This window comes from Megalopta genalis, chromosome 15 (assembly GCF_051020955.1).
Source record: "Megalopta genalis isolate 19385.01 chromosome 15, iyMegGena1_principal, whole genome shotgun sequence".
Lineage (NCBI taxonomy): Eukaryota > Metazoa > Arthropoda > Insecta > Hymenoptera > Halictidae > Megalopta > Megalopta genalis.
In genome coordinates, this window is record NC_135027.1 from 6,933,173 (window position 1) to 6,954,685 (window position 21,513).

The following is a 21,513-nucleotide window of genomic DNA, read 5'->3' on the forward strand; positions in this document are numbered from 1 at the left end:
TTGAAAATTAAAGTGTGGATTCGTTCAAATCTGAAACAGAGGAAACAGGTGGTTCGGTCGGTATCTCTTTAACAAGTTCTAAAATTGCGAGTCCGTGTATAAAATATTCAAAATTGCTACAAATGCTCCGCGAATTGAGGATAGTTAAGTTTTGGACAACTTTGTAACAAAATCTGCGCAGCATTTCATAGCACGCTTCTGTTATATTGTGAACGAAAACTTCGCGGTATATTCTCAGCCAGATCGGTTCGATGGCGTGATCCCGAAGATTCAATATGCCGCAACGTGCAGGCAACCCTCTTTAATTCGCACTCCTAATACGACAGTCTGGCAGTCGTACAGCTTCGGGCATGTTCTACGAACCACGCGGCGCACACATACTCCGCCGTTGCACAGGTACGAAAACGCGAGAGCGCCGTTGGACGTCATTCCTTTCATCGTGCGATGCACACGGGCTAAAAACTCTGTCGGGAACTGGCCCATAGTATGCGCCAGGAACCCTTTCCCAGCTCACCGGTTCCCCTAGCTCAGCCCTCCTCGAACCAACGAATCGCGAGCCGACTTCTTTCTTTTGCCACGAAAGCCCTGCGGGACCGCATAACAACTCATAATCGCGATGCAATCTCCGCTTCTGACTACTTTCTTAACTTCTTTTATTATCATTCGAGGGACTCCTCGCCAGCGAACACGTATTACCGATTCGTACATGGCGGGACCACGATGCAACTCCATTTCGCAGCTCAATCTTCGAATATTATAGCCATTGATTTCGCTTGGTAATTACAGTAGAACTCCATTCACGCGAACTCGACGGGAGACGTAACAATTTTAACAATAACATTTTTTCATTCTCGGCCCTGTTTTCGAGACAATCAAGCTTAGAAATTCGATCCATACGGCTAAGGCACGATTCAGCGAACGATGTAAAGCGTCTAGCGTGCTCGTAAAAAATATTCCACAACTTTTGATATGCCAGTCGAGATTCTTAATATTTTTGCTATTTTATATCGCATCTAATCATTGTCGTCATGAATGCATCAAATCTGCAGTCTCTGTATAATCGCATGGCGAGCAGACAGAAAACAATCTAGCTTCTCCGCAAATTGTTTTCGAGCGTATTTTTTTTTTTTTAATATTGTTCCTACTTAATATTATTACTTAAGAAGCTGCCTATTTGTCCGACTATACTCTCAAGCGTATTTACTCAACAATGATTTAAAACACAATTCAGGTTCAAACAAAGTAGAAATAGAAAAAGGAAAAATGTTTTGACCCATTACAGTTCACTGATACACATATTGTACAATATAACATTGCTGAATTACAATATTTTCATGTAAAAATCTTTAGCAGTAAACGTTGATATGCCAAGCAGCTGTTTACTGCGCAAATTGTTTGAACACATGCGAAGTGCTTTATTCATATTTTATTTTTTTACTATATTATTAATTGGAACTGTTTAATGACTCTGGTCATTATAGAAACATTCGATTTTTAGCATAGATTAACGTTCTCGTTTGCCGCCGAATTTAGAATGGAAGATAAACGATTTCGGATTCGTCGAGCGGTATTATATTGTAAGCTGGAAATTACGCAATTTTTTTAGAGCAGAACAGAGGCTGAAGACAGGGACTCGTTAAAAATAAACGTTTAGGGAACCTATAACGGTCTCGCTGCGTACGCACGTGCACGGAGAACGAAATTTGAAGTCTGGAGGCTCCCGAAACTTTCGTGGAACATTACGTCAGTTTTTATTGATCCTTCGCCGACAACGACGCTCCTCAGCCGTTCTAACGGTAATGAAACCTCAATCCGAGGCACCAGTGAATGATAACCACGTGATATTGATCCCTTCGTGCAACATAAGTCGAAGGGTAATTGTTATTAACTCTGATAGTGATCGTCGCAAGAGTGTTTGCTTTAAAATATTTTTTTACTCTAAACAAAGCATTAGTGACTGAAAGAAATATGAATAAAGCACTTCGCATGTTCAAACAATTTGTGCAGTAAACAGCTGCTTGGCATATCAACGTTTACTGCTAAAGATTTTTACATGAAAATATTGTGATTCAGCAATATGTTATATTGTACAATATGTGTATCAGTGAACTGTAATGGGTCAAAACATTTTTCCTATTTCTATTTCTACTTCGTTTGAGTCTGAATCGTGTTTTAAATCATTGTTGAGTAAACACGCTTGAGAGTATAGTCGGACAAATAGGCAGCTTCTTATCGACGGAGGAGCTTCCCCCTTGCAAATAATTTCGTATTGATAAACAGAATCTTGAGTAAGTTGACTGTAATAGTCGCTGGAGCAACGTTTGCCGTGCAAACGATGCCAGTGACCCTGCTAGTCGGCCACAAATTGTACCTGGTCGTTTACGTTAGGCATATTACATCGATCTGTTTGCAGAAAAACGGCGGACCCTTGTAGTAAGAGACGCGGTATGCTCAGTAACGCTAGAATGACGAATAATCAGGCCAAACATTCGACTGTACACACGAGGCTAGCAAAACTCGCGTAGCATCCAGTTTTTGTTTGCATTTAAAATTGAACAGTGATTCAGCTTTGATATCGCGTATCAGAGATCTTTGCGTCACGTTACCGAACGTGCCACCCCCACCAAAGTTTCCAATCTTGTTGCAAACTTGTATCTTTTCACCCCTGTTCCGTGGAAGCTGATCGGAACAATCGCCACAACAGAACACACAGTGAAATGTTTCAAGCTTTTTAATACTCATGGAAAATCAATGTTTATTTTTTTATTAATGACTATATTGAAAGGCTTACTTATCAATTTGGAATAAAATTGAATAGAAAGCATTAAGGAAAGAAACGCTGCACTTTCGCCAGTATTTTCCCGACGCTTTTCCGACGAAGAAATGGCCAGGTTCCAGCGTCGCGCGCGTAGTGGCGTGGCGAGCAGGAAAATCAATAGGCCACGTGGGTCGCCGACCGGGTTTTCCGAACCCAGTTTTCATCCTGTGCTCGTTATTTTCTCAAAATTCCATCGTCGAAAAATACCGAGGAAGAAAGGAACGCTCGCAACAACGGAAAACGATCTTCAGGAAGCACTCCGCCATTTTACCAACAGGGGTTGTGTCCGGTCAACCAATGGGACTCACGAAATCCAATCAGTTTCTTACATCATACCCTAATATTGATTTCTCTCAAACATTCGCTCGAAACCCGACGAAGATCGCGTCACGTTTATTCAAGTTTATTTTCTTAATCGAACCGGGCAGTAAGTGTCTACAGAACATGGAATGTTTATTGTAGACTAACGATGACGCACAGAAAGCCTCGTTTATCTACAAAAAAAACCACAAAACCACAATGTTTTAATACACTTTCAGTCAAGTAAAGTAACTATTCCAGACGAGCTACACGAGAGAGAGTACAAAGAATGCCGCATTGTCACATGGAATTCCCTTGTGCTCGTGTTTCTTGCAAATAATTCTTATAAATCGATCGTGGTATACGAGAAGATGTCGCAGTACAACGGTCTGTCACATTTTAATTCAAGTAAATCTACATTTCCAGACTGTACGGAGCAACGTGCGACATGTTGCGTTTTCGCATCGTATTTCACCCATACACGCAGCTTCCCCAAACAATTGCTATACGGTGACCATAATAGTACATTAAAACCCTTACTTTCCCTTGCCTAGCTCCAAAAAATCTCAGACCGAAACATTCTGCAACACTAAAACGAAACGAAACTTACTCTCTTGCGCGTGTGAACGCACGATGCTTCGTTTTCACCCGGAATTTCTCTCGCGCCCTTAGTTCCCTCGAGGGGTGGTACCTCTAGACACCGTACTAACACTGTTTGCACCAATTCTTGAGAACTTTTCACTCAACATTCCGTCGAAAATGCGCGGAGCGATCGCGGCTCGTGGTACACGCTAACCTCGCGTCGAATTACATCACTTACCTGTTCTAGCCGTGTCCCGTGGTCGCCAGGAACAATCTGCCGGGAACGAGAAACGTCACTAGTCACGAGAGTCGATCACAAGGGGAACGCACCCTGGGCTGATTTGGTCCGGCGTCGGCTACTGGATCTACCCTCGGTTCATCGTCGCCTCGTGGTCGATCGGTGCGTGCGTGGGCAGATTTCAGACGAGCGTGGGCGACACGCGCGCACGAAAAACGGCTCGGATGTTGTGTGATCGGGGTAAGGAGCGGGCAACTCGGCGACAAGAGGATGTCACGAGTCCAGACGAAATGAAACGAAACGAAACGTGGCGTGCGTGTACCGTGCCTGTACTGGAACGAACCGAACCGCGCACCAGTCGAGCTCTGAATGACTGTTGTCGAACGGCCGTCCAGGCCGTGGGCCTCGCGCATTGCATATAACGTGCCTCGAACGAGGGCTGGCGCATGCCGTCTCTGCTCTTTCTCCCCCTCTAGTTCTTTCTCTCTCTCTCTGTCTCTCCCTCTCTCTCTCTCTCTCTCTCTCTCTCTCTCTCTCTCTCTTGCTCGCTCTTTCAATTTGCCTGTATTACAGCGTGGTGTACCGTAAGAGCGCTCGCAACCACGAGATTCGTCGGGCTGCTGCACGAGTCCTGTTAGTCCTCCGGTTTCACAGCTAATCTTTCTTGAAAATTCATTTTTTCTCTCGGTATGCCCTGTCGCCAAACGTTTATCTTCCCTGCAACAAATATATGTTACCACGATATTCATGCACACACAAAACATGTTTCCTACATTATTATTTTCTCACAGCAATTGAATGTCGACCATTTCAAGGCAGATTTTTCATTTCCAAGAAATGATCCATTAGAGTCGATAATAAAATGTGTACGTTCTTTTGTATGCTTTATTGACAAAATCGAAAATGAAAACGCATCTCAGTAGACGAAGTTGAGAAACAACATTTTTCATTCTTCTCTGGCTTTTTCTTTGAACAATGGTTCGAAAGAAAGTGACACAACGTAAAAGACAGCTTCGTTGAGCCAATGTTATTTCTTTTTGTCCGAGCGAAAAGTTCTAAACGTTGTTTCATCGAAGAAGAACGAAGTCACTTTCCGTGACTTTGATCGCTTTTGTCGATTTCATGGTAGCTATGACTAGATCCATTTATATCCTTGTGGGTCTACTGCAGCAGCGGAGACCACTGAAGACATTTTCCCTGTAAGTGGATATGATCCTTTCTCAGCATTCTTCATTTTTATCGCTGCTTCGAGTGGATGAAATTGTTCCTTTTTGCTGCTAACTTGGAACACGAGCAATTTCTTGCGACTTTCGGTATACTTTTCTTGAAAACGTTGCGGTTTTATGAAAAAGACAAGTTCTTGGAGAATGTTTACCCTTTACTGACGGTATTTCAGTATGTTTTAAGAAGATCTTTTTCAGAAGAACTTCTTGCCCCCTTTTACTCTGAAATTGCTTTAATTTATGTAGCGCAATCAACGACTAATTAATTGGCCGCGTTGTGAAAGCATTTGATAATGAAATCGTCAACTTTGTACTGTATTCATGATAGAATGTCCATGTCGCAGCCAATGTTCATATTTCATATTGCGGAAACTTCGACGCAGATAAAACCATGTTGAAGTGTAATGAAGGGAAAATTGACTGGTTTCAAACACGTGGGCGAGAATATGAAGTTTGAAGAAGCGCCCTATCTATCGGTCGGACTATCGGGCGATTGATTTTAATAATCATTGACACATGATTCACATGCTTTACGAAGGTATCAACGAACGACGTATTAAAACAATTTTGACAGCGAATTAATAATTTGAAAATTAATAATATATGTCCAGTATTTCAAGCATTATGCGTCTATACTATTTACTCGTAAAGAAACCAAACAAGAACGAACAATTAAATTCAACATGATATTACGTCTTGTTACGATTCTAACGTGCTCTATGCTAAAAAAAACATCGTGCTCAATTTTTGGGACTGAGAATTTTCTGGGAATTACGGATCACCCTGTATATTTGTCAGACGCACCTGCAACCGTATTGCACGATGCACGAGTAATCTGTGTATCGATTGGTCTATCGTCAACCGTGGTTGTACGCATAGTTTTATACTTCTCGCGGCTTTTAGCAACGCCGACAATAAATATAATTCCTAGTTTGAAATTCGATGATGAATGATAATCGATGCTCAACCTGCTGACTGTAAAACTGCAGGTCAAGTAGGTCGCTAATGGCCACTTCCGTTCTGCTTAAAAATTTTAACGATCGCATTCCAATCTCGCCATCGCTTAATAACTCTCGAATGACAATTCTTTACGATTCTACAGTATTCTACGAATCGGAGAAAAAATTCCGATCAGCTAATTCACTAAATCGAACCACAGTTATGAAAATCCCTCAACGATCGTCAACGGAGATGTGTTAAATTCGTCAACAATTCTGAAAAACTTGCCGGTCTCGTTTCACAGAGCCATCATAGATGAAGAAAGACGAATGAACAAATCGCAGACGTTTAACAATGGCATCCGAATTGATACGGTAACACGCGCGTTGTTCGATTCCCGAACATTTCATCAATGCGGCACACGTTGCTATCGACGTACTGCAAACTGCATATGTGTCAACGCTAATAAAAAGAACATCATTAATCACGCGTATCGCAGTGCACGAGCACATATTACAAGCCCATGTATGGCTGGGGAATGATCTTGTTCTTACTTGTTGCGCAACCGAACGGTATTGACAGACACGCGTTCGCTGCATAATATCGCCGAAGCATCGTTAATCGAATCCCCGGAGTTCGTTAATCTCGGATTCGCAGCTTAATCGAAGATCTTCGCGACTTTGTTTTCGTGAATGGCTTTGTTATTGGGAGCTACGTTCGTGACGAGAGGTGAAAGACGTTATTTAAAGAACTCGCCGAGAGGAAACGATATTAACGTTATCTGGAGTAACGACACCGCGCGAACTTCCTCGATGGGCGACGTCATTAAGGACCTCTCTACGTGCTTCCCGGCGATTTTTCCGTGGAACTCGTTTTATTCATCGTTCCGCGGAACGTTGGGAAACACCTACCGCTATTCCTGATCCAATTAAAATCAAATTGGTCGTGCAATCGTCTCATGATTCATCGAACCTTGCGTTCTCGTTCGTAGAAATCTTCGAATTTGCAAGAATCGGCATTGTCCTTAGTCCCGGGAACTGGCTTCTTGTCGATGTTACAGAGAAGGATCACCGAAAGAATATGTACAGTTTTATTTAACTATTGTTTTGTACGATCGATCATTGTCTCAGAAGAACATTTCTTTTCTATGAAATCTCTACGATTTTGATAAGAAAGGATTTATCCTGTGTTTGTAGTATTTGGATCGATCACGAAATCGAGATCGAGATGTTCGTAGTCTCGCAGAGTTTCCTATGTTTCTTGTATATTCTATACATATATTGTATACCGTTCGTTATTACAGATTAGATTACACAACCCTGTTTCTCAATTACTTTCAACGAGCATCTAGTAGATGATAGGATCGCGTGTACACCGAGCGAACACGATTCTGAGACGCGGAGGTTGTCCCTAATCTTTGCAACAGTTGCGACGGGTCTTTCGATTAATTTCAAAGCAGGTTGAAAATTGATGGAACGAAAACTGGAGCAAATGATTCGAAATCTGCCTGTAAAATTGATATAGACATCCAGGGTTCGTCGATTAATCAGAAAACTAGGTTGCGGAAGGCGCAACGACCTCCAAAATAAAGAGAAGGAAACTCAAGGCTGCACGTGGCCCACGTGGTGCCATCGAATATTGTCTCGGATTTCGGGCACAAAGAACCATGCAGCTGGGTCTGGTCCAAGGACTTCGAGAAGTTAGACAAAAGGGAGGAGCCCGATATAAAAGGGTGCGAGATCGCCCCACGAAACGAAGCAAAAGGACCGTCGATTCGGTTTCCATCCCTCGAAAGTCCCTGCTGGACCAGGTGCGTGCCTCCTTTGTGCTACCGTCACGATGTTCCCCTCTGCACGTGAATTAACCACCACGAATGACGCCACTTTCGCTGTGAAACCTTTGCTTTGCTATCAACGAACCTTTATGCTCGATCACCAGGAACGCATGTTTTTAGTGAAAACAGTTACGAATGGGACCTTATAGTGGATTCCAAAAAACAGTCAGCATTTAGAATTTTGCGTATTCTGCGTACCACGTATCTTTCGCACGCGTTAATTTTCAATTCTGCATCTTACGTACAAGGATAACATACTATCTTCCTCGTCGGAAATGCTAGACGAATACCGTGTTAGTATGCTGCTCGTAATTTTCCTCATCATTTCCACATCATTTTCCTCATTTATCAAATTTAACGTCAACAACATGTAATGTTATAACTGTTGTGTGCACATAACACCATCTCGTGATGTATAATAACAACATAAGCATCCATAACGATATACAAGGAAACACGAGGGAATAATCAATACCATCTAAACTGCGGATCTGTGTGCAAAATAAACATTATTCTCGTTGCACGAGAAAAAAATATTTTCTTGAATAATCAAGTAAAACAATCGACGTTCCATCGACATCAATGCACAGTCACAAAAACATTACACACGTTAAGTAAAAGGCTCTTTCTTTCTCTCTCCAAGTACGGCGATTTAGTTTCTTCTAATTAAACGAGACAGAATGTGTTAGCAAGTAAAATTGTTTTATTAAGACGCGTCTTTCTTTGCGGATTACTTTCGAACACCTGTTCCAATTTAATTCGACCGTCAACACAACTGCTGACGGTGCACGATATTTCGTTGTTTACCAATCGTTTGCAGCGTCGCGCAGAAATTTCTTTTGAATTATTGCGAAGTCATTGAAAGCTGGCATGCAAGTAGCATTTTTATTCGATCGCGATGCAAACGATGAAATTAATGACACGTTGCACGGAATTCCGTTGGCGACGGTGACATAACGCGTCCGCTAGCCTTTGGACAAGTGTTTCCGCCATTGATCCTGGTAACGGAATTATTATGGGGAGCGCTCGTTACCGTGAGATCATTTAAATCGGAACGATATCGGCTCCGGATCCTGTTGTAATTAGTTTACCATTTACTCCGCCCATTCTACGCTACATTGTACGTAAAATATGATAATGTTTCGTCGGAGCGTGCTGCAATGAGTTCAGTTCCTTTGATCCGATATGCATAGTGAACACCATTGAACTTTTGATTTAGAATGGAATTAGCCGCGCGCGCGCGGACATGCGTCTAATCAGCGTATGGTTACCGAGCTTTCACATGCATATTAAACTGGCCCCATTGGCATAGATCGAACGAAATAAGGTAAAAGTACCTATTATGGAGCACCGCCTCAATCGTGACTCCATCTTGAAACAGTAACACAAATAACACAATAAAAACTAGACAGAACACATGAAAGTGGTTGTAAAAATTCTGCCTACATTTTTGAACATTGTTCTTTATAAGTTCACTCGCGCAAATACTATTATGTAACAATTAGTTGTGAAGGAAATGATTATTCGAACACGGGTGTATCTAAGCAAAAATATGCTGTTCCATATTGTGTACTTCAACGTTTTCATTTCCGCGATTTATGGAGTCAAAGAATCAAAGAGAAAATTAATTATTCCTTTAAAACATTACTGCACGAGTTAAAAGATATAATAATAATAATAAAAAACATATGTTATACCGTATATGTATATGTAGACAGTTTAAGTCGGTGCATGTAATGAAGAATATATGTATGAATGAATTGATTGTTGAAGAAGAAACTTCCGTTCCAAAATAGGGACATTCAATATCGAACAACGTTGTACACTTATTAAAAATCATTACCGGTTATAATGAACTCGCATAAAGGTATAAATTAGTGAGATAAGATCAATGACTCCGATCAAAAAAATGATACCGTGCGTAACTGTTCACGCAGGATCGACTTAGCGAATATTGGTACCGCGACGAATTTGCATGTTTAATGAACCATTGCTCCGCCGTGAAATATTGCAAAAATGCGTTAGCGAAATAACAAGAAAAAAGTACGTAGTACTAACGCAAGAGATCAACGACTTTGAATTTCTTCTCGCTAGAGCAAGAAAGAAATTCCATAGTTCACAGCGTTATTGAAACATAATCGACTAGCAGACATGATCGAGTTCCTAGCAGTAAACAGCAATAAATATCGCTGTTCGCGTGTAACAATTTTATTTGTCAATAAAATTAGCAATAATTGTATATAGGTTTGCAGGATATTATGCAAATTTGCATATTGATTAACTAGCTTAATTCAGTGATTTAGAATCACAGTAGCGTAAGACACATTTACAAAACTTTTTACTTCAGTTTTAAAATGTAATCTATACAAAATATTAAAAAGACAAGTGAAATAAATTATAAAGTTACTTCAAAATTAACTTAACTATATAATAACACTCCTTGTTTCACAGAATAAGGAAAAGTGTGATTTACGCCACTATGATTCTACTAACCCACCGAGTTAGGTCTGGTTACAGTATAGAAATTAACGAATCACAAGTTCCAGTATTTCTTTCTCAATTACCTTTGCAATTCCACGTGTATCCTGATTTCATTGAAACGATTCAATTCACTCAAAATTATTCGTGCTGAATGAATTTTTACTGTCTTCCATTATTATCTTGAAAATTACTCAATGTAAGTTAGCATTGTGTTCGAAATAAAGTGTGACCAAGGATTGTGTGATACTATGTTTCGAGGTCATTCATAGCTCGACTGAAATAGCGTTCTGTAGGAGAACAGGTGGCCGAGGAAGAATTCCGGCGAACCGGATGGTAGGTTCGTTGCGTAGGAGGGTGGTTCAATGACGTCACGGAATCAATACGGTACTCTTTGACGTCTACCAACGTCACCGATGACACCGGATTCATCCTTGGCAAATCGAAGTTCTCGAAACCAGGGTACCGTGCCATCTGCGCAGTTCCGTGGATTAACTAAACGCTCCTCTAATGCAATTTACCGTCTCTATGGAGGCGGGAACGAGCTCGAGACGTGCCAATTGCACCTTTCTTCCTCAATTTCCCACCGTTCGTCTTCATTCACGTGGCTGTTTGCCGAGGAAACTCTGTCAATCCGTGAGTTTACCTCCAAGTTAATACATCGACTACTACTCTAACTCTAACTTTGTGTGCATTTGATAGCTCTGACTCGACTGTCTGCGATTCAAAATTGCCTCTCTTTTGTTAGATGACAAAGTTTTTAGCAAGCTCTCGATAGGTCAGTACGGAGTTCATTAAGTTAATAAATGATATTAGACTTTTGTTTGGAGACTTCGTGGACGTTGAAGTACAATACTACAAGCGAACTAATGGCCAAATGTAACCAAAACTATTTTCTGTACCAATCGAGACAGCTTCTTGTTTAGAAGAAGCCAGAGTTTGGCTTAACAATAAATATCAATTTTCCATCTATGTTAAGAAATTCTTACAATTGAAAAGGTACCAATCATTGTAATCAAACTATTTCAACGTTTTCCTAGTAGCTTGAACATTTATAAATTCCACAAACCAATGTGTTAGTGTATTTACAAGCGAACGCGAAACCATTTCGATATTTCAATAAAATCACCCGTTTTTTCGGTGACAAAGAAAAAACCGTGTTCTCCCAGTATCTTTCGCAACGCCGACCATTATGGTGTGCACGGTTTCGCGTGATCGCGTTTCCAATATCCACGTTAATATCAAGGGGCACGCGGCAAACAACGGGAACATTCGAACTCCACGGGATCTTGGAACTTTCTCTTGAACGATCGAGCAACGTTCTAATCGTTGTTGCGCCGATGATAAAAGGGAAGGCTTTCAAAACAATGATGTTCTGCGTCGTGACAAAATAATCGTCGACCATCCCGAACTATTTTAGATTCTTCTCGGCCCGCGAAACGTGCTCCTTGAACGTAGGTCAGTTTCACGGCACCGTAATGGCTTGCAACTAGGTTAAACGATTCGAGGACTCTTTGAGGTAGCTTCCTCGGGCACGATAATCGATCAATGTTCCAAACACGAGCATCTGTGTACAGTGATCCAGCAAACGATGAGGAAAACAGTACTTTCAGTGGAATTCTGCGGAGAAAATCGAGGAAATAGTTAAAAAGTTCTCCGTTATCTTCCATTCATTCTTAGGAATGACAAAATGAATTTGCTTTGCCAATTTATCTGTCGCAGGTACACCTTTCATTTACTTTTATTGCTCAAGTTCACATAAAAGATTGTGGTAGTCGACGTCATGAATGACATAAGCTGTTCAACTTGGCTTTTTCTAGTCTATGACGATAATTATGGTATAGAGTCGCTTTAAAAAAAACAAAAAAAAACGGTGACATTAAAATCTCAAAATCTACGACCTCGTGAATACATTGCTACAGCATGTTCTCTTTGAAACCTGATCTTGTTTGAATTAGATGAGACATCCTGCAGATTACTTTATTATCTATGACGCTGTAAGTTCCAGGAGCTATAATGTTCCAATTGTAAGAACTCGATTACAATCCGCTGCAAGTGAATGTCTCTATTATTAACAGGAAGCCTGGTTAATAAAAAGGTCGCTTCGATGAAGCCTCGTTTTAATAACAGATAATACTGTGTAATTCTTTTGATTATTTTGCTAATTCATGTTCGTCCATAACTAATGGACGGCACTAGTGTCGATGCAGTGCGCGAATGCAGCTGCATCCTCTGTTTTCTGTTAACGGTATCTATCCTCCGCTGCGGTGCATCGAAGGTGGCCAATGCGTTTAACCATCCCGCTCGGACGCATCATGAAAATGAGACACCGTAATTGCCGGGGCTGTGTGGAACTAGTCGCGAATTTTGTTAATTATCAGGTTTATTGCAAATTGGAAAATTGCCACGTTCAGGGAGAATGGAACTTCGCCTCCTTTAGCAAAGGTCTCCGGCTGCCTTCGGCTATTTACCGTTCTAATTGCACGAACCAATACCTATCATCGCTTGCAAATTAGCAACAGAATGATAGAAACGCAGGAAGAGTTCTGGGCTTTCGATTTTCATTACCATGCACCTCGGTTTTGACATCGTTTCGTTTGATTAATAGAAGCATCCTGGATCCATTGGATTTTACTGTTAACGAGCAGTCGTGCCGATTAATCACTGTCATCTTGCGAAACATTGATTCGCTATTGATGGAACTCGAGCCAGTGACATAATCCCATGTATCGTGAAACAACTGTATTTTTTTCCTGCTGATACGTATTTTAAGTATTATAATCATAAACTGTTATGTACAAATGCCGGCAACTTAAAGCTAAAAATCAAATCACGAATGTCTTCTTAAGAAGTAAAGTAAATTAAATATTAAAATGTTTAATTAATATTATATTATATTCACATATTATTATTATTATATTACATATAAATATATATTAAAGCGAATAAAATAAAATTAATTAAAAATTATTGTATCTGTAATTTAAATATTCGCATAGTTCAACTAACTTTCACTCAAATGCCCCTAATGAATGTTCCCTGAAAAATTAATTTAAAGATTCATACAGTTAGAAAACTTAAAAGTACTTCAATGATATTTATAGTTGTCTTTGGGACTTAAAAAACATTATTTATAGTTTCAATAATACAATAAAATACCACAAAATCAGAAAAAGATATTTGTTTCATACTTTCTCAAAAAAACAATTTTTAAAAATTCCCACGCAGATATTCTTGCACTGCCATCATACGGAAATCATTGGAACATCATTCTACTTTACCAATTCACCAACTGAGCTGAGCCAATCTTTTGTGGGTGCACGTGTAAGATGAAGTTAACCTTGTTGTTCCATTGACGCTAATCCTAGTTAAAAAATCGGACGAAATAAATCGTAAAACGTGGGAAAAAAGCATAAGTAGCTAGATTAACAATGGGAAAAGTAGGACCACGTTTAAACAGCAGACAAAAGGCGAAACGTTGGGCGAAGGGACAGAGCTCAAGTTCTAATCCGGAAACGAAAAAACATCGTGAACAAGCAGCATGGATGTTTTTCAAAGATACACCAGGTTTGTTTCATTTTACATTCTGACCGCGCATTTACAATATTTCACTCGAATCTTATTTGTGTTTTATTATAGCCAAGCCTGGTTTGACAAAAGAGGATTTAGAGAAGCACGATGCTATTCAAAGCATTGGTCCTCAGTTTGAGAAACTTGATATCGATGAAGATCATTCAGACACTCAAACAGAAACTACAACTAAAACCTTTGACACATTTGCTAGTAATTATAGCAATTGCTCCAACATATCCTTTAACAAGTAAGTAATTCATAATAGTTCGTCAAGAAACTTAATCAATCATCTAAAATTACTGTCTATCTTGCAGGTTTTTAACTCATTTTCAGTCAAAGTCACTTTTACACAAAGAAATGTTAGCTGTATTGTCAGCAGTCACAGAAGTAATCAAGCAGAATGGTGGAGATGAATCTTCCACAGAATATTTTGCTGCTTTGGTATGCACAAAATATTACCCAAACTTTCTGAATATGAAAATGAACTTTAAATATTGGTGTTTAATAGATGAGTACTCTGGAGGCAATCGAATCAGAAACATCAATTGCAGCTACCCTTTCTCTGCTAGGAATGGGCTTAAAAACTGTACCCAAAAATGTTTTGAATGTACAGTTTAGTGCAGCCAGTAAAGTATTTTTGAATATTTTGAAAAATTACGCCTCATCAGAAGAATTCTTAATACTACGTCATGTGAGTTCATATATTAATTAAATTTTAAAAAACACGGAATATTTACAATTTAATACCATTTCAGTGTATCCATTGTTTGTCCCTACTTCTTCGGTCATTAGAAGAGGCTACATGGTCGAATTCGTCGACTATGCAAGTGATTGATGCTATTCTAGCATTTGTCACACACAGTAAGCCAAAAGTAAGAAAAGCAGCTCAACATGGAATATGTGCCATATTGAAAGGTACATTATTCAAAGCATAACATATATTTTAAAGAATACTACAAACTTAAATATTTCATGGAATCACCTTATTATATTGTAGGAAGTGAAATCATGAATAAGGAAGATCCACCATTGTATCATCCGTGTTCACCACGGGTTGCAAAACACTGTTTCAACTCATTACAAGTTAGTTCGGAGCCTGGTAGTGTCACTACTGTACTTCATGTACTTACACTATTGAAAGACATTACTCATCAGTTACCAAAACCGCATGTGAAGGTAAAAAATTTGAATATCATTTATGCAAGATATATCAACTAAAAAAAACTGTTCTTTTACTTTTTAGATGATTTGCGAATCATTGTTAAAAATTATGGCAATGCAGAACGTTTTAGTAACGTCGTGTTGCTTTCAAACCTTCCATGGTTTATTTGTTTCTCGACCTCCAGAAGCTATTCTGCCGGTTCAAAGAAACGCACAACTAATTAATGTACTCTATAACTATCAGCCCCCTTCAACAGATACACAACCAATCCTTGCGTGGTTGACAGTCATGCAAGAAGCTCATTTGTGTTTGGCTAAGTCAGTATAAATTATAGATTTAAGTTTGGTATTTTTAATCTTATTAATTTCAAATCCTCTCATTTTTCATTTCCAGCAATTCGTTGAATTTCTGTGCAGCTATTTTGCCACAGATGTTGTCGGAATGCGTACAACTTTGGCTTTCTGATAAATCAGAAGTTATATCTGGCACATCACACACTATGAAGATATTGTTACAAGATTGTGTTGGGAAAATGTGTGAAACTCCAGAACTCATGAAAAAGTAAGTATAAAAATTTCTGTTTTCAACTCATTTTATTAATTAACAAACTATTCATTAACAGTTGTGTATTGTTAGGTATAACACTGTGATCGACCAAGTAATCGTCGTGATGCTTAAAGCTCTAAATTTCCAATACTTGGAAGCTTGGTATTATATTCTACACTTAACAGCCCTACTCTTCCAGGTAATAAGTATGTTTTTTACTCTTGCATCGACTAAAATTGTACCGTTTTTCTTTTTATTTTAGATAACTGGTAAAACGAGGTGCCCTAAATTAATAGATGTATTGAAATCTTTATCAGATTTACGCGATTGTTATAATTTTGCCTCTAAAAATGACGCTGAGTATGCTATCGGGGCCGCTATAAGATCATTGGGACCAGATAGTGTACTCAATGTAATTCCATTGAAGGTAAGAGTTATTTATAAATGTCATAAGAGATTAGGTCTTTAGGTAGATAATACATACAAATTTCTTTTGCAGCTGACAAATTGTGATATCAATTTAAAAAGAACCTGGCTACTGCCACTGTTAAAGGACTGCATAACAGAAGGTTCATTAAGCTTTTTCATCAACACTTTGCTACCACTAGCTGAAATATGCGAGTAAGTGTATTAAAATATTTTTACATAATAGTAAAGGCTATAATCTAATACAATAATTTTAGGACAAAGTCTACTGGGCAAACAGGAGGAAAAAGCTATGAATTTTTGCTTATTCAAATATGGGCTGTTCTGCCAAGTATCTGTCACAATGCCACAGACGTAAAAGATAATTTTCAGGTATGCACTACAAATCAAATAAGTCCTTCCTGATATTAATCTCACAAATATTATTTCAGAATATTGCTAAACTGTTGGGAACGACTTTTACCAATAAGAAAGAGTTAAGGTTCTATGTAATGTCTGCCATAAGAAAATTAATTGCTAAAGCCGTGGCAGATAATAAAGAAGAAGATGTGGCAGAACTTGCCAAATATGCAAAAAATTTTGTACCGCTACTTTTAAATCAGTATACAATTAAACCAAATGGTACTGACGAAGAAGGCCAGCGCCTTGCCGCATATGAGACACTTAAGGTAATACACAAACTATAAGTTCAAAGATAAAATACAACATAAATTTAATTGCATGTTAATAACATTAATTTGATCTATCTTATCTCGTAGATGTACCTTTCTATTACAAGCAAAGAATTAATAAATGAATTGTACGATCGTGCACTGACTAGGTCGAATGAACCTGATGCTGACGATTTCTTTAAAGAAAGTGTTCACGACATAATAAGACTATTAATTGAATACACAGATGTTGATAGATTAAAAACTTTTTACGACATATGCATTCCGGCCATTAAAACAAGTCCCAAAATGAAAGAACAGAAAAAAGCATACAGGTAAAAATTACTGATCATATTTCCAGATATATTTTTTAAACAGTGCTACATGATTAAACATATGGTTTTCAGATTTTTGGAAGAAATATGTAGTAGTACAAAAGAAACATGCCAAACATTTATACAACAGCACAGACGTGAAATACAAAAATTATTAATGTCTTCGGCAGCAGAGGTTGCAAAACCCTGCAGTGGAGTAAGTATCACTGTACCATTGTATAATAAAATTTGAATAGACCAATGTAATGTATCGCAATAATAACTCTCCTTAGGCTCGATTGAGATGTTTGACGCATATGGTCAAAATCAATCCACAATTGGAGAACAGTAAATTCCTAGAAGCTGTGGTACCCGAGACAGTACTGCATTTAAAAGACACCAACACAAAGTGTCGAATTTCTGCCTATCGACTTTTGAGCTCCATAGCAGAGAAATTTTTAGGTAATCCAGAACATCTGAAGAGTTATGTAAACATGTTAATGGTTGGTTTGGGAGGCACACAAAAATATTGTACTGTTTCTATATTGGCACTTGCATCTCTTACTTATCACTTTAATGGTAAGAAAATTATTTTAAAATGGACCTTAAAGTTTTTTAACTTAATGATGTCAACTATGATACTATTGCTTGTTAAAATAGGATCACTAGGAGTAGAAACAATTAAGGAAATATTAGAGTATGCATGTAAGCTTGTTTCGAGTCCCACAAGAGAAGTTACAGAGTCTTCATTATCTTATATTAAAGTATATCTTACTAGTATGCCAAGTCCAATTGTTGCATCAACCTTACCTAAATTGGTAAGTGCACAGTAAATAATTGATCTTTGTCTAAGTTACATACTATAGTACATAACCATATTTTCATAAAATGACAGGTGGAAGCTATATGTAGTATGACTGAGGATTGCCAGAGGCACTTCCGGCAGAAAGTAAGAGACATCCTAATAAAATTATTAAGGAAATATGGAATGGAGGCTATCTCGGGTATGATACCTTCTTCCAACGTAGTACTGCATAAGAGGTTGAAGAATTTAAATAAATTGGAAGAAACGAAGAAGAAGAACAGGGAACTAAAGAAATCGAAACAAGACAAGGAAGAAGATGAGTTCAATGCAACAAGGAGACCGAAGAGGTGACATTGATTTCAATTTGGCATAATATCCTGAATTTCTCATAGTTATTATTTTTATTTTATTTATATATAGCATCGAGGATATATTGGCTGATAGCGAGGAAGAGTATGACGGCATGGAAAATGTAGAACCAAAGAAAAATAAGAAGCGTACATCAAGAAAAGAAGCATGGATTCAGGAAAATGAGGAAATTATTGATCTTATTGATCCTGCGGCTGCTAGGAATATTTCTAGTAAGATTTCATTGTGATGACGGAAGTATATTTTGTCGCAAACTATGATTCTTAAAAAATAATACTTTTACAGCTACACAACCCGGATCTCTAAGATCAAATGCAGCAAGATCGAAGACGAAGGATCGTGGATTCAAGACAGCTTCAGATGGACGTTTAATTATCACAGTTGATCATGAAAGAGATGATGAGGTCACTAATATCAAGAAAAGGAAAACACCATTTTTACATAGCGATTCAGAAGATGATTATGGTAAGTTGTAGAAAATAACTGCATTAAATGAAAGAACTGTAATTAACTAATGTACATTTTTAGAGGATGTCGATGATGCTGAATCTGTAGCCACAACACAAGCCATGGGTAGAAAGCGTAAATATACAGACAGCTTTGATAATGTTAGCGTAAAGAGTTCAACTACGTCGAAATATCAAGGTAATATAGTTATAAAAAATTAGTTTAGCATGTAATTGATATTTGACATCAATGTCTATTGTCTGCAGCTGGTGGATCAGGTATCCATAGACCATTGAAAAAGGACAAAGTGAAACACACACCAGGAATGGAATACAAAGCACAAAAAGCTAAAGGTGACATTAAAAAGAAAGGGAAACCAGACCCGTACGCATACATACCTTTGTCACGATCAGCATTGAATAAGAGGTAAATAATGCTATTTTAAATGTCATGTATTTCATTCATCTCTATTATATATATATATATTTTTTTTTTACACGGCGTTCGTATGATTTTCAGGAAAAAGAAGAAGAATGCAACAAAATTCCAAGGTATCGTCAAAAGTGCAAAGAAAGGTGCAAAGAAAGGTGCACAAATTGGTACAAAGAATAAAAAGCAAATGAAATAGATTAGAGACTACTTATTGATAGATTCACCAGAATTTAAAATGAATTTGATCATGCTTCTAATACATATTGAGATTTTAATTAAAAAAGAGATTTGTACAAATGTGACTACAACAAACTACAACTACAATAGACTGGAACGTAAATCAATAGATAATGTACATTAAATTGTTAATAAATAAATACAATTGAGCAACTTAAATACTTTTTTAAAATAAAGTATGATTATGAAAATAGTATGTGTACTCTTCATTATAATACAGGATTTATAGCAAAACCATTTTTTGTGCGACTTATTTTATTTATTATTACGCATTTTAACAAATCAATATTTCTATAACTGGTACGAAATAATTCGAGAATTAAGATATTAAAGTAGTGATCAATCATTGTCATGTCTGGAAGAAAAACAATTGTCCAAAATGTACAACCTAGTACTTGATTACTAGTACAGAATATATTTTATAATAAAAAATAATTCTGAATGAAATCAAACTCACATTCCCCATACATTAACTCTTCTTAGGCAGCATACTCTCAAATTCTCCAGCTTCATTCATTTCCTTAACAATGTCCAATCCTCCAATCAGTTCTCCATTTATATACAATTGTGGATAAGTTGGCCAATTACTAAATTTCTTTAATCCCTCTCTAACATCATTATCTTGGAGAATATCGAATGACTGATAATCAGCATTACAAGAATCGAGGATAGAGACTATTGTTCTAGAGAATCCACAACGTGGATTTGCAGGATTTCCTTTCATAAATAACATACAGGGTGCTTGGTTTGTTAATTTTTTTAGCCTATCTTCAAGATTCTGTTGTGGTTTCCATGCTTCCAGTGGAATTGACTCTTTGCTAACAGAATGTCGTTTTATTTTCTCCGCAATGGCAGAGGGATTGGCTCCATCAACTCTGTCAACTATGGTTTCATTTTTGGCCAGAATTACTGTTGGCACTGCTGTAATGCCAGCCTTTAAAGACACATCAGGTACTTTCTCAGCTTCAATCTTGGCAAATTTGACCCCTTTGTATTCAGACAGTTTACTCATTTCACTGATTACATCATTTATTTGAGAACATTGATCAGCCCATGGTGCATGAAAATGAATAACAGACAGATCCTTTGATCTAGAAAAAAAGAAATTCTATTATTGCAGATAATCAAATCTTCAACATGTAGCTTTCATATTTATATATATATATATATATATATATATGTTTTCTAAATCAACTTTAAGCAATATAAATTTCTGTAAATATTTGTGATCCCAGATAACATAATCTTTGTTTAATAGGTCATTGTAGAATCATGGAACTAAATGAACTGTCATTGCATCATTTGGAGAAACTGTCACAGTCGTAAGACTTACTATTTTATCACAAAACTATATCGCTAAAAACTCGTGACTTTCGAACTACATATAAGGAATTTCCGTCCCAATTAAAAGATAAAGAGTTGCGTCTATTAACGTGAATTTAAAAAATACCACTATTATGTAAGCGCTTTAATAATGAATAATACTATTTCAAATCAATAGTTTCAGTATATTAAAAATCTTCAAATAAAAATACGTTTGCGGTATGTCAAGAAGGAAGATGAGGTTAAGTTACATATTTCACATTAAATACTTGAAGTAAGGTTACTCACTTAACGTAATCTTCATATTCTTGTTGGGAATTAAGTTCGGTGACAGTCATTCTGTCACTAATTTACTTTCTTTCTTTTATAACAGAATACTCGTTATAAGTAATGAAATAAACTACGTCCAACTGAACTCAACACTACGGCTTCTACGCTGGTCTACGCGATTTCTAATATTACTATCATGGAGGTTTTCCTTTAATTTAGCAACCTACTGCTTCTGCGCAGAAGTTTGTTAATCTTTCTTCAGCAAGAAATTTCTGTACATACATATCAGTATTTATAATTGAGTAATCATCGTTTTCCTATTAGACGTCAATAGGGTATATTGAAAAATAAATACTATCTGTATTATAATACAGATACACCGAAAATCTGTAATATAAAGTGAATGTTTGCGACTTTCCCGCCTTTAGTTTAAAAATGACTAACTTACAGCTTACATTTAAAAAAAGCTTTGGTAATATCTTATTCAAAATAAACAATTATTTAACGCAAATGAATATCGATTGCAAAATTTGAAAAATTATATGAG

The 21,513-nt window shown here is 37.6% G+C and overlaps 3 protein-coding genes across 3 annotated transcripts in view; 1 reads left to right on the forward strand and 2 right to left on the reverse strand.

Annotated features, from left to right (window-relative positions):
• Window positions 1-4,360, reverse strand: part of LOC117219644 (large neutral amino acids transporter small subunit 1) — a 45,687-nt gene extending 41,327 nt beyond the window's left edge. Inside the window, exon 1 of the mRNA XM_033468948.2 lies at window positions 3,939-4,360. The gene's annotated coding sequence lies outside the window, so the exon portion shown is untranslated. The remainder of the gene's footprint in view (window positions 1-3,938) is intronic.
• A 9,337-nt stretch (window positions 4,361-13,697) lies between these two features.
• On the forward strand, window positions 13,698-19,566 carry LOC117219712 (RRP12-like protein). Its single transcript, XM_033469061.2, has 23 exons — window positions 13,698-13,979; window positions 14,052-14,232; window positions 14,300-14,426; window positions 14,494-14,676; window positions 14,741-14,900; window positions 14,983-15,161; window positions 15,229-15,464; window positions 15,541-15,708; window positions 15,784-15,892; window positions 15,956-16,120; window positions 16,193-16,314; window positions 16,377-16,491; window positions 16,551-16,787; window positions 16,878-17,104; window positions 17,177-17,300; window positions 17,377-17,662; window positions 17,744-17,901; window positions 17,979-18,235; window positions 18,309-18,469; window positions 18,543-18,722; window positions 18,786-18,902; window positions 18,971-19,130; window positions 19,224-19,566. The coding sequence occupies exons 1-23, from the start codon at window positions 13,844-13,846 to the stop codon at window positions 19,330-19,332; spliced, it is 3,897 nt and encodes a 1,298-aa protein (XP_033324952.2). The 5' UTR covers window positions 13,698-13,843; the 3' UTR covers window positions 19,333-19,566.
• Window positions 19,567-19,610: 44 nt separating this feature from the next.
• Grx3 (Glutaredoxin 3) lies at window positions 19,611-21,165 on the reverse strand. Its single transcript, XM_033469066.2, has 3 exons — window positions 20,985-21,165; window positions 19,831-20,464; window positions 19,611-19,728 (listed from the first exon to the last, which is right to left on the reverse strand). Exons 1-2 carry the CDS (start codon window positions 21,032-21,034, stop codon window positions 19,843-19,845), a joined length of 672 nt encoding a protein of 223 aa, XP_033324957.1. The 5' UTR covers window positions 21,035-21,165; the 3' UTR covers window positions 19,611-19,728; window positions 19,831-19,842.
• Between the last annotated feature and the right edge of the window lie 348 nt (window positions 21,166-21,513).